At 35.8% G+C, this 14,134-nt stretch overlaps 1 protein-coding gene across 2 annotated transcripts in view; it reads right to left on the bottom strand.

Annotated features, from left to right (window-relative positions):
* MBD2 (methyl-CpG binding domain protein 2) overlaps window positions 1–14,134 on the bottom strand; it is a 66,827-nt gene that overhangs the window by 29,502 nt on the left and 23,191 nt on the right. For both annotated transcript variants that reach the window (XM_008692224.2, XM_040632496.1), the window contains exon 3: window positions 5,727–5,864. In XM_008692224.2, the coding sequence (XP_008690446.2) occupies window positions 5,727–5,864 (138 nt within the window). The remainder of the gene's footprint in view (window positions 1–5,726; window positions 5,865–14,134) is intronic.

Raw genomic sequence — 14,134 nt, 5'->3', positions numbered from 1 at the left:
GCATTAAAATACTGAAAGAATAGGGGTGCCTGGGTGACTCGGTTGGTTGGATATCTGCCTTTGGCTCGAGTCATGATCCCAGGGTCCTAGGATCGAGCCCTGCATGGGGCTCCCTGCTCAGCGGGGAATCTGCTTCTCCCTCTCCCTCCCCCTACTCGTCCTCGCTCACTCTCTCTAATAAATAAATAAAATCTTTAAAAAATAAATTGAAAGAATATAAAAAGTGCTAAAATACTATTCTAATTGCATTTAAAAAATGATGAGAAATTTTTTCTTTTGTTTATCCCAAATTTCTCTCTTATAAACATACCAAATGATGGTTAAAATTGTAAAGACTGACATTTAAGGAAACCCCTTACAATATTCTCAATTCCCACTACTTCCCATGAAAACCCTGATATTCAAACAACTTATCTTCTCATTCCTTGCCCATTGCCATTATAAGAGCTTTGCTAACACTATTCTCCCTAATTGGAACGTCCTCATCCTCCCATCTGCTTTTCTAAATTCCACTCAATCTGCAAAGTCCAGCATATGTCCCATATCTTTTCTAAATATTTCCCCAACCCTCCTAGCTACAGAAAAATCACCCTTCTGGAACACCTACAGCACGTGTCTGTACCAGTTATTTAACCTTTGTACACAGCATCTTTCCTACGTCACCCAGAATAATGCTTTTAAGTAGTACAGGACAACATGCCATCTATTTCCTCTGCGCAGGCAGCCAATTGTTCTATCTAGAGAAGAGGAATATAATATCCTCCATGGAACTCTGTGCTTTAGCTTGTCTATTTCTCAATCATAAAAACATTAATATGCAGCTATACTAGAAATAACCCTCTGAAGTTAGGAAGAAGTAAATGTTGTTAGAATGTCTAGAGCGAAGAGTAATTTTATGGGTTATAATAACTAAATACTGAAATATTTTGCAAACTTTTCATACACAATGTCTTTAGAGTGCACACATTTTTAAAATTTAACTTCGTCTTAAAAGTTTCTTCTAACATATTTAAAAATATTCCCTCTTGGTTACTATCAAAAAGACAAGAGACAGTAAGTGTAAGCAAGGATGTGGAGAAAAGGGAACCCTTGTGCACGGTTGGTAGGAATGTAAATTGGTACAGCTGCTATGGAAAACAGTGTGGGGGTTTTCAAGAAATTAAAAATAGAACTCCCATTTGATCCAGCAATCCCACTTCTGAGTACACATCCAAAGGAAATGAAATTACTGTCTTGAAGAGGTATCTACAGCCCCATGTCATTGCAATATTATTCCCAATACCCAATATTCCCAATATTATTCCTAATATTGGAATTCCCAATATTAATTCCAATATTCTTGGAAAACTTGGCTATTGTCCATCAACAGGTGAATGGTTAAAGAAATATTATCAGCCATAAAAAGGAAGGAAATCCTGCCATTTATAACGACATGGATGAACCTTGAGGGCATTATGTTAAGTGAAATAAGTCAGAGAGAGAAAGACAAATACTATATGATCTTTCTTACACATGGAATCTAAAACAGCTGAACTCATAGAAACAAAGAGAAGACTCGTGGTGACCAGGAGTGGGGGTGGTTGGACAGGTGACAGTCAAAGGGTATAAACTTCTAGTTATAAGATGAATAAGTTCTGGGTACCTATGTACAGCATGGCAAATGTAGATAACAATACCGTACTGTATACTTGAAAGCTGCTGAGAGAGATCTTAACTATTCTCACCACCACCACCACCACCGCAACAACAAAATGGCAATTGTATGAAGTGATGGTCGTGTTACTGAACCTTATTGTGATTATCATTTTGCAATGTTTATGTGTATAAAATCATCATCACATCATAGACCTCCAACGTACAGAATGTTATATGTCAATTATATCTCAATAAAGCTGGGAAAAAATCATTCCAAAAAAAAAGGCTGACTTCTAGAAGAAAGTAAAGTTTCTTATCTTTTGAGAGAAGAATTAGCAAATACAAGGAAAAAATCCAGGATCAAATAGAACATTTAAGTCCACTTCTTCGCTGATTTTTAAATATTTATTTTTTGGTAAAAAAAGTGAATATTCTGTAAGATATGTAATTGATATTCAAAGACTATCAAAAACACCCATAGCCTATGAGCATCCTATAATATACTAATTAAAAGAAGTAATGGCTCAACGATGAAGTTTGAGTTGAGGATAAAAGAAAAAGCAAGAGACCAGAAAGTGTCAAAGATGACAGCAGAAACAGAAACATGAGTTCTTCATATATTGAAGGAAGAAAGCCGGGAAAGACATCCTTAACAGCAAAATCATAATTCAATTAGGTTAAAAATTCTGGATATGTTTTACATATCTGACCCAAAAAGGACATTTCAATGATCTTACTGTTTGGGATAATAGTCTTATAGTTGGTAGAGTACCCTTCACCTCACTCCAGATTCTTTTTTAATCTAATGAAAAGACAAGCACTTATCAAATATGCTGATAATATACCTATAAATATCTCACTATTCACCCATCATAACCAGGTTTTACAAATTCCATCTCTACCATATAGTTTTAATTGTAGGCAGAAATCACTGCTGAATTCTGTTTAATGCATTTTTGTTTCCATGCCCTAATTTGCCATTTTAAAGCTAAGGCAGTTTCAAGGAATCAATACATTAGAAATTTATAATTCATATATTTTACAGAATTCAAATCAGACTGCCATATAATGACGCAGGCATAGGATGTTTGTTATATAAGACAGAATTATTTGGGCGCCTGGGTGGCTCAGTCGTTAAGCGTCTGCCTTTGGCCCAGGGCATGATCCCAGGATCCTGGGATCGAGCCCCGCATCGGGCTCCCTGCTCCACTGGGAAGCCTGCTTCTTCCTCTCCCACTCCCCCTGCTTGTGTTCCGTCTCTCGCTAGCTGTCTCTGTCAAATAAATAAACAAAATCTTAAAAAAAAAAAAAAAAGAATTATTAATTTCTATGATTGCTTCACATCTAAATTAATCACTTCAACCTATTCAAGGTGGAACCTAGTTAAGATCCAAAAATCTAATCCTAGTTCTAGGTCTCAAAATTCAACCCTCTAAAAAGAATGGCAATACCAGTAGCTTGAATACCTTATTAAAAGACTGTGACACAGTTAAGGAATAAAAACATTTATATCCACAGGAACCTCAAAAATAGAAACCTCTTTGTCTAGTTTTTTTACTGGATGATCAAAATAACTTCTCCAAATGGACTATCTGGCAATTTATACTGCCAATCTGGTTCAGCAAGGCTGTGGAAAAGCACAGTTGGAAGAATTACTTTTGCCAATTTTTTTTCAACTATCTCCTCAACAATAAGAGTTGATTAACACATATCTGACATATGTATGTCAAAATATAATTTAAATCAACATCTTTCCTTTACTTAAAAACCTGGATTTATACTGGAATTGTCAGAATGACATTATGATTTGCAAAACATTAATTTAAAGTTGTCTCTGCTATTTTCCTAGAGTTGCTCAATGCCCAGTCCTTTATTCTGAAATCCTATTAGCGAGACAGTAGTCAAATATTACCTCAATTCTTATGTTGAAGATAAAGACAGGGGAAAGACAACTAATGTCTTCGTATAATCAAAAACAGCAAAAACTGTCAGGTGACACGAGGATAAAGGGAAAAACAGTTCAAACTTTCAGAGAAGTAACCTCCTAAATAATTTTAACACTTCCTGTCTGTGCAAGCTAAAAGGAAGATAAAACCCTCAAAAGAGCTGGGTTAAAATGACATAAGATGGGGGGGGGGGAGATGGGATTTAACTTTTTTGACATATACTTCTCATTTGAAAACAATGTCATAAACTTTAGTAAAAGAAGGAAAATGTAAAACTACCCAATGTATCAGTGAATAAGGAGCAACTGATCTGACTACTTCAGCTTTAAAAATCTTCATTACCAGTGTCTCTACAGCCAGGGAAACACCCAATAAATACAATTACTACAGTTGTTCAAATCTGCGACTGAACTAGGTATAGAAAACGATTAAATTACTGTTTAAAGCACCATAATTTGCTACTCAATTGGCCTGAAAATATTAGGGTTTATAGACTATTTTGAGAATGATTTGACAAAGAAAAGATGAGGATAAAATCCATCTACTACCTAGTCTCAATAAGACAACTCAAATTTCCAATATGGAACTATTATTATTAGTTATTCCACTTTCTTTATCTTTTGGGCTTTTTGAAGCAAACGGTCTTATCCAATTACAGACTTTGGAAATTTCAATCGATAAAAATCTTTACAAGGAAACGATTTAAAAATCACCAAAAAGCCAAAGGACAAGATGTTCAAGACTTTAGACAGTATCTAAGAAAGAATACAATCAGGGAATGGCTTTTTCAAGGTGGGCAAAGTTCAGAATGGCAGAACTCCTTCCCTGTTGTCATGACTATACTAAAACTACGGGAGGTCTGGTGACTATCACTGGGTGCAGTAGTGAAACGGAAGGGAAAAGCCTGGTACAGAACGCTGAATGGCCCAAGGGAAACCTAAGTGCTGACAAGAGCCTAAAGGCACATGCAGGTACGCATCTTTTACATTGGATGTGATACACTTACATGGCCCCTGTTGAATCTCTTGGGGACCAACAGTAAAGCAAGTTTAGAACTTCAAATCTTGAGACATCTATAGCAAGATGCTGATCCAATGTGGCTCCAAATATCTTCTGTTTTCCTGGCTCACCTGAAGAGGAAAAAACACTACAGAGGATGTGGGAACTGAATTTCTTTATGTAGTTTCTTCTAGAGCAACTGCCTGAAAGTTTTGGCCCAATCCTTTATGAAGTCTGGAGATGAGACACTTGAGGGACTAGCGAAAACCAAAATTCAAATGAAAAGGTGGAGTGAGGCATCTAAACGGGGAATATGAGAGCAAAAGATAACCGTCGTAGATAAATCAGCATTTCTAATCTGTAAGTGGGAGGAGGCAGAGAAAGGAGAGAAAAAATATGCACAGATGTTTCTCCCTCCACTCCCTCACCCCAATTGCTACTAAAAATTCCAGAAGTACCTAAACTTTTTGACCACAATTAGGGAGTGAATGAGCAAGGTTATTTGGAAAGGTAAGCATTTTGTCAAGTCTCCCTCCCCTGGCTATGTGACATTATTAAGCAGCAGGGAGGCCTCTCAGGCAATACTTTTTTCTAAGAACAGATTCTGGTGCAATACAGCTCGAAGCAATAAAGAAAGAGAAATATAAACTCAATTTCTGCAAAAATGGAAGTCACAGGACAATATACCATATTAACAAAGTTTATTTAATTCTGTTTTTCAAAAGGGGAGGGACAGCTTTCATATAATACGAAATCAGAACAAAAAGTAGTTTCTATATAATAGAAAGTATTTTTAAACTAAGCAACACAAACTGCATGCTTCGTCCCCTTGGGAAATATTACTCCCTGGAAAGATAATCTTTAAAAAAAACTAAGATTAGCAGAAGCAAATCTCATGTACATTACCACACAAAACCATAAAAATGTAGTCCATATTAATTTAGATTCATTTTTAATTAATTTTTTTCCTAAAACATTTTACCTAAATATTATATTATTATTCTCTAGCATTCATGCAATAGCCTAGCACATAAAACAGTTTTCTTTCCAAATATTTTCCATTTTAACCAGTTTACTTGAACTATGTCTGGTAAAAATACCAGAATTTTTTGACAAATAAGATTGGAGAAAAAATTAGATCCTTACCTGACGTGGCTGCTCATTCATTCGTTGTGGGTCTGATTTCACTTTATTACTAGGATGATTTGTGACTTTGGTTACTGGTTGTTTGAAAATTGATGCGGTTTGTCTAATTGGCAATGTTGTATTCAAGTCTGGTTTACCCTGTGGATATAAGCATGTTTTCATTAGTAAATATTACATAGAAATATAATTTGATGAATTTTTTAATTCATTATCCATTACTTTTTTAATTTAAATTCCAGTTAGTTAACATACAGTGTAATATTAGTTTCGGGTGTACAATATAGTGATTCAACACTTCCATACCCAGTGCTCATCACAAGTGCCCTCCTTGATCCCCATAACCTATTTCCCTCATCTCTCCACCCACTTCCCCTCTGGTAACCATCAGTTCTCTATAATTAAGAGTCTGTTTCTTGGCTTGTCTCTCTTTTTTTACCCCTTTGTGGTTTTTTTTTTAAGTTTATTTACTTATTTAAGTAATCTCTACACCCACTGTGGGGCTCAAACTCACAACTCTGAGATCAAGAGTCACGTGCTCCTCTAACTGAGCCGGCCAGGCGCTCCTGTTTTGTTTCTTAAATTCCACATGAATGAAATCATATGCATGGAGCTAGAGATTATTATGCTAAGCAAAATAAGTCAGTCAGAGAAAGACAAATACCATTATCCATTACTTTAAATCAGATTATTCCAAACTTCTCAATCTCAGCACTTTAAGTACTCTAAAGCACATTTTTAGCACTTCATTATGCAAGACATACATGAAGTTTTCTCATTTAAAAGCTTTCTGTGTACTTTAAAATGTAAAATTATCTATATGAAATTCATAATTAATTTGATTAACAAGGTACTTGGGACTTTTAAATGAACAAATGTATTTATGGGTAACACAAAAAGGAATGTTTTCAGAACAACAATCAGGATAGCAATGGTCTAGACATTAAAGAATGGAGGAAATAATGGCATACTTGGCCATTAAAATGTGAATGAAGTGGTCAGCGATTAGGAGGCCAGGCTTACATAAAACCATGTAAGTTAAATTTCACTCCCATATAAAAAGATAATTAGAAATGGAAGTTATAATTCTAGCAAACAGAACTCAAATTAGCAACAAACTTATCTAATTTTAATCAACCAATAAATAAAAATCTACAATGTGTTCTAGTGAAGTCAAAATGTGGCAGGGTTGCTATTAAGTTCATTTGCAATGCTCTAACAACCATTGGGGGGGCGGTGGACCTGCAGGGGAGGAAGGCGGGAGAAAAAAAAAAGAATAAAATGTGATTTAATAATTGTATATTCTGTTGCTGGCAAAAAAAATATAAAAGCTCATCTATATCTGAAAACAATATACCTCTGATATTTTTGATATAGAAATATACTTGATAAATCTACAGGATATTCAATGAACTTGTCTTTGCATCTATCCCCAGACAAAAATTGTGCTATCAACTTCCAGACTCCAAAACAATGGTTCTCAAACTTCACACATCGGAACCACCCAGAGAGTTTATTAAAACAGATTCTTGGGCCTCACTCCTAGAGATTCTAATTCAGTAGAGAGCTGAGGTGGGGCCTGGGAACTTGCATTTCTATTAAGGTCTCAGGTGATGCTGATGCTGCTGATCCAAGGACCACTTGCAGAACCACTGCTCTAAAACAAAGGTTGTAAATTGGTGGCAGGAGAGCCAAATTTAACCCATAGATGTATTTTGTTCACTTTTTAGTGTCTAATAAAATGAACGAGTATCTACAAATCTGGAGATTTCACATAAAATCCAGACCCTAGCTTCTCTTAAATAAAACTCAAAGATCTAGAAATACTGGACTTGATTTGGCAACAACAGGCCATAAAATTAACTGATAATGGCTGCTCACAAGAGGTGTCAAGGGTCCTCTTCTAGCAAAATTCCTCAACAACTCATGTTTGCATTACCTGTGTGGGCCCTACGTGTTGAGTTTGTGACCTCTGCTTAAAGAATGTTACCAATGTCTAGAAAGGTAAGCATCAAAATAAACTAAACTGACAATTAGCACAATTGTGGTATTACTTGGACCCAATACTAAATATGTCTCCATCACCATCCTCTCCACACCCCGTCTTCTCCCATCCCTTCTTCTCTACATGTACTGGGCATGCTTGTCGTTCCTCTATCTCACTCGATTTTCTTCCAATGTATGTGCTTACCTTTAGGAGATATATTCATTGTTTTTTAAGTTTATTTATTTTTTTTAGTAATCTCTACACCCAACTTGGGGCTCAAACCCACAACCCCAAGATAAAGAATTGCCTGCTCTTCCGACTGAGTCAGCCAGGCGCCCCGAAATAGGGTCATCTTAAATAAGACTAAATATCTCTTAGGTATTTAGCTTCCTTATCTTTATAGATTTTCAAAAAATTAGTTAGAAGTGAGCAAATTTGACTGACAGGCTGCAAATGACCACTTAGAATGCCATCTTTAAAAGTGTGAAGCCCAGGAATGTGTATTTTTAAAAGCTCTCCTGGATGGGGCCCCTGGTTGGCTCACCCTTGATTTCAGCTCAGGTCATGATCTCAACATCCTGAGACTGAGCCCCACATGGGACTCTGTGCTCAGCAGGGAGTCTCCTTCTTTGCTTCTCTCTCCCTTTGCCCCTCTCCCCACTCAAATGCGCACACACAGGCACTCTCTCAAAGGAACAAATGAATATTTAAAAAAAAAAAAAAAAAGCTCTCCTGGGAATTCTGTGATGCACAAAAGGTTTGGATATCTCTGATTTATGACATCTAGAGCATTCTGAGGCCCTAAGTGAGGCTACCCAAACTATAAAATAGTTAATATTCAACCCTAAAACTTACGGAGAACTTTTCCTGTCACTAGTTATACTTAGTATATATCACTAAATAATACCTTGTTTGGTTTTCAATGTTTTCATTCCTTATTAAACAATATATTCTGCTGGTATTAGAACAAGACACTATCAGTGGACACAATTACATTGCAACTGTTTGTATGAGCAAACAGTGGAGCCTCCAAGATTCTCATTGTTACAAAGGATGACTAGAGACGGCAGGGATTATTCTAAATGAATCCTGAACCCACAAAGACTGGAAGGAAGCACGAAACATATAAAATTATTGGTGCTCTAATGATAAAAGATTGGTTTTTTTTTTTCATTAACTATGTTTTTGGTGCAGTAAGTAAAAATTAGAAGAAAAAGCTGGCTGAAAGGTAAGCATCAGAATAAATTAAACTGACAATTAGCACAATTGTGGTATTACTTGGACCCACTACTAAATATGTCTCCATCACCATCCTCTCAAATTGTGTGTTCAAAAAACACAATTCCACTGTCTGATAAAGAGTGCATTCCTCAGTGGAATGAAGTAAGAGATTATTCAAGAGCGTGCTGTGTTACTTTTCTCTTGATCTTATTTTGATTTTTATTACATTTTCTCCTTTTAACTGGCTTGAAAACTCTGAAGACAGAATTTTTTACTAATTAATTTTGTATTCCAAAACAGTGGCTTGTAATCTGAAAAACTGGACTAACTGGTTTTCCCAGAAACTGTCACAAAAACACTAAATTTTATTACCACTCTCACCTGAGGAGTGTCAAACAGTTCATGTCAGTTGTGTGTCTGAATCCTTCAAAATAACTACCAATCCACCATAAACTTAGGAGCTATAAAGCAAACACTTTTTTAATGGGACAAGATTAAAGCTACTCTTACAGTTGCAATATAAGAAAAAGTAAAGCAGAAGTTTCTTACATCAGAAAATTAAAATAGCAAACACACACATTCTAATATTAGAAAGAAAAGTATCCAGCTTTGATAAATCTCAGTATATACACCAGCCCTCAAATCAAAATTTAATGTATTTTATAATAATGTGTATATTCGCTGGAAGTACTCAACTCAAATAATTTTTGAGACTCTATTCTATCCCCTTACGTGCTGGGAGGAATACAAAAATAAATCTTTAAATTTTTTAAAAAAGTTTACTTCATTTTGTTCCGATAAATATCTGAGATGGGTCTTTGTACACTCAGGAAGAATATGCAATAAAAATTAATTTTAAAAAACAGAATCAGTGACAGGGAAAACAAATTTCCTTTTGAAAAGATTAATAGTGATCAATACTAGCACTGAGCATCAAAGGTGGATCTGAAATTATTAGGAGTCTGGGTGAAAAGAGAAACATTAAATCATATAGATATCAGGTCAGAGAGAAGGAAGCATACCAATTAATAAGGAAAACAGAGCTGTCCTGGTATTAAATCTAGAAAAAAATTAAAGGGACTAACATCACAACAAATATTAAGCAAATCTCAAATGCTTTTTCTTTTTCAGTGACTTTTCTTAAAAGCTATGAGCATAAAATTTAAAGGAAACTAGGAGAAGGTGATTCTAAAAGGGACTAAACACCAGTGTGGTCTAATTATCATGTAGACTTTCAGCTGACCTAACCTGACTAAGGCTAGAAAAGGGGATAATTAAAGAGGTGGATGAAGAGCATGTGTCATACACCAGTGATTTTCAAACATTTTCACATTCTTACGCGCTAAAAAATTTTTGAAAATAACTTACCTACGTTTCAAAGCTGACATCAAGACTATTTCAAACCTTAATGTAAGTACAAAGAATGCACTTACTACAGTATTTTAAATATTGACACTTTGATAATAAATATATCACTTTAAGATGTATCTAACACAATCTAAATATACCCACCAACCACTTACACATGAACAAACTCTTCAATAGTTACATTTTATTTCACTCTTTTTTCTCTTTGAGTAATTCCATTCCCAAAGTTATTTCTTATTTTAAACCTGAAAACTTTTCACTGATCATTTATACATCATGAGATTACTTTTCTAAGCTTTTTGTTATCCTAAAGTACTTAGTGATTAAAAAAAAATTAATAAATTTCTGGTTTACTACATCAGTAGCATATAACTGCCCCAAAACAGTAAATCACATGTTAATAGATGAAATAAAAATTAGATGTATTAAAGAAGAGATTTTTTTATTTAAAATTAACTTCATGGGCTTCGATGAGTATTGCTAGCTGCTAGATTGTGCCAAGATTTGGTACCAATTTTGTTCCAAGTCTTCATTTTTTAAAGATGGAACACCAAGAAACCTTGTTCGCATAAATGAGTAAATACAGTGAGTTTTATTATCAATCTTTGAACTTCTTTTGAGTTATATGTCAAAATATTGCATAGTGAACCATCAAAAAATTTTTTAATAATCAACGTCTACATTCAGTTCTCTGTAAATTTCAGACAAAGAATTATACTGGCAGAAAGACTTGACCGTTACCAAGTAATTCATTGTCTTGGCATCAACACCAGTATTTCAAATGATTCCTTTACTAGAGATCAAACATTGTGCACCATGGTAATACAGCAGACAAGTAAAAAAGTGTGCTCTTCTGTAAAATGAGAGAAGGTGGACTATGCGAAAGGCACAGGGGAAAAAAGAGCCCCTGTCTCCAGCTCAGGTGTGTGCTCAGATCAACAGCAGGAAAGAGTATACCCAGAAGTTAAGGATACAGAAACACTCTCAACATCATCCCTGCTGTGTATACCATGTAAGCCTGCACATAGCATAGTTTGAACAGCAGGAATTTAATTTTTTATTCTAAATACCACTTTTCCCAGCCTGGCTTTGAATTAAAGCTGAACGACAGTTGGGAATTGTACATATTCTATGACAAGAGCCAAAGGACTCATTTTTATCTTTAATCCTGCAAATTTTGCACCTTATGTTTAAAATTAGCCATGTTTGTTTTCATTTTTTTTAAGATTTTATTTATTTGAGAGAGCATGATGAGCAGGGAGCGGGGGGGGGGGGCAGAGAAGCAGATGCCCCACTTATCAGGGAGCAAGACCCGGGCTCGATCCCAGGACCCTGGAATCATGACCTGAGCTGTAGGCAGACGCTTAACCAACTGAGCCACCCAGGCACCCCAGCCATGTTTGTTTTAATGTAAAAATGCTGCTCTGTCGACCCAAAATGCTCAAATAAAGCTGATACTTCCAAGTATCATTCAAGTATCATTTTAATACTATGGCTTTCCATATAGTACATACCCCCCAAGAGATATTCATGGCCCAATCTGAAAAGCAAAGACTTTATTTTTCTAAGGTCACTTTCTCGTCTGTAAATGAGAATAACAATAACCACTCATAAGGTTCTTACAAAGAGCAAACAAGATAATAGTGCAGCCTTCATTCAGTCACTGGACAAATCCCAAACAAGTCTGCCTACTATGTGCCAGGCACAGACTGGTGGCTAAAAAGTTGTCATCAAAACACAGAAGTCCCTGCCTCACACCTTACATTCTGGGGGTAGGCGGAAGACAACAATTAACAAAATAAGCATGTCTTTTATAGTCATGTTGGCATGTAAATTCTGAATAAATAGCTGCTATTTCCATTAGCAGCATTAACATGGTTTTGACTATGCAACTGAAATTTAGGAACTTAAACCTATTAAGCTTTTCCAGGAGGAAAGCCATCCCCTGGTTCACAAAGAGGGGAGCCTGAGTGGTATCTTTAGACCAAACCAGTATTATTGCCAAAAAAATAATTTCAGATTTGTTCCGGAATATGTACAGTAGCCTATAGTAAATGCCTTTACACAAAATCAAAAACCAACAATGCAAAGCACTTCACAGTCTTTCTGATTTTTTAAAAATTGAGATATAATTCACATGCTATAAAATTCACCATTTCTAAGCGTACAATTTAGTGTTTTTTTAGCATATTCAAAGTTGTGGAAACTCCATAACCTTTGCAAAAAGTAAAGAATATCTGGGATCTATGATTTTGTACTGAAAATCCACTTAGTGTAAAATCCCAAGTGAGGAACAAGATTTTTTTTTAAGGAGATCAATGAGATCATATTAAAAACAAAATAGGTGGACCAAACTTTGAGCTCATTAAAAAAGACTTCTAATTAACTGAAGAGGTGGAGTATTGAAATTCATCACTGAAAACAAGTTTTGAAGAGTTCTACTTGAAAAATAACTTCTTGCAGCTTTAGTGAGTAGGAGGTCATTAAAGGACTTACCGCAAAAGATGGGAATGAGTTTCAACCCAATACTTAGCAAGCAGCTCTACTCAAACTAAGGCAGCTACTGTGTGAAATTGTCTCCTTTGCATCTGGGCTGGCACTAGCTGTGTACACATCCTTGGGAGAATTGTGGAAATAGTCACACAAATTATTGTCTGTAGGGCTTAATTCTCTTTCTGACCTACAGTCTACAGTGTCAGGGAACTTCCTTTGCTATATTCTGAGAGTCTGCAATAATGCCTAAGTATAGAATGTGCTAAAAAATTTCTGTGGGATAAATGGATGCATAAAATGTCCATTATATGTAAAATCTTCTGCAGACCTTACCCTTCGACAGTTTCATTTTCTGCTTTAAACTTACAGATGCTAAATAGGTAGAAAATATAATTCAATGCAGTGTATAATAGCCATCTCAATTTTATTATGTAAAGAACAGAGTCATCTGTATTATCTGCCTTGAGATTATCAATGTAAGAGAAATAGTCCCAAGACTTACTCCATCTATTACTATTTAACATATACTTATAGGTATCTGGCCAGTGTCTTCCTTTAAGTCATACACACAGCCCACAGTCAGGACCATATTTCAACTGCGTACTCTGCTCTAACATTTATCAAAATTAATACCACTGCACATCACATTCCTATCTCTCAGTAGTAACCAAATAGTCAAGTCCCTCTGATCACACATTATTACCCATCACTCAACCTCATAATATTCTGTACATCCACTCATCTACCCCATTGTTCAATGGCTTTCAAACTTTTTTGACCCATCCTACCTCCAATCCTCATACTATATATTCCTGAATGACTGACTAGGCTTTCCTATGTTCTCAATACTTTCTCTAAACATTCTTTCCAGATCCTACACTTACTGACTTGGCCATCCCCTGAAGATACTATCTCCCTTTCCCTCCTCCACCCACTCCTTCCTCCCTTTACCTTCTCATTCTCAACTGCATATCCAAAAGCCAAGAGGTGGTATAGGTTTTATCCTTTCCCCCATTTTTCTCAAATAATTTCTCCATTTTTGATCCTTTAAAAACACCAGTTCTTTGAAGCTCGTATCTGGCTATACCACCTCTTCCTCTCCTCCTTTTCTCCTTCCTTCGCTAGACTTTAGTTTCCATTTCAGTCTTTCTCTCCATCCCAACTCTTGTCCTCATTCTGGGAGACCTCAATATCCATGTGGATAACTCACCCAACATCCTGAGTCCTTTGACCCATTCCCTTGCCCACCCTCACTCACCTAACATTATAGCCACAGGTTTGTCAACACTAGTGACTACGCCATCTCCAGTATCTGAATCAAGCATCCAGCTCTTCAATTCCT

The sequence above is a fragment of the Ursus maritimus genome, unplaced genomic scaffold, assembly GCF_017311325.1.
Source record: "Ursus maritimus isolate PB19 unplaced genomic scaffold, ASM1731132v1 scaffold_18, whole genome shotgun sequence".
NCBI classification, from domain to species: Eukaryota; Metazoa; Chordata; class Mammalia; order Carnivora; family Ursidae; genus Ursus; species Ursus maritimus.
Note: the sequence above shows the minus strand (reverse complement) of the source record. Positions and strands in the feature narration are given on the sequence as shown.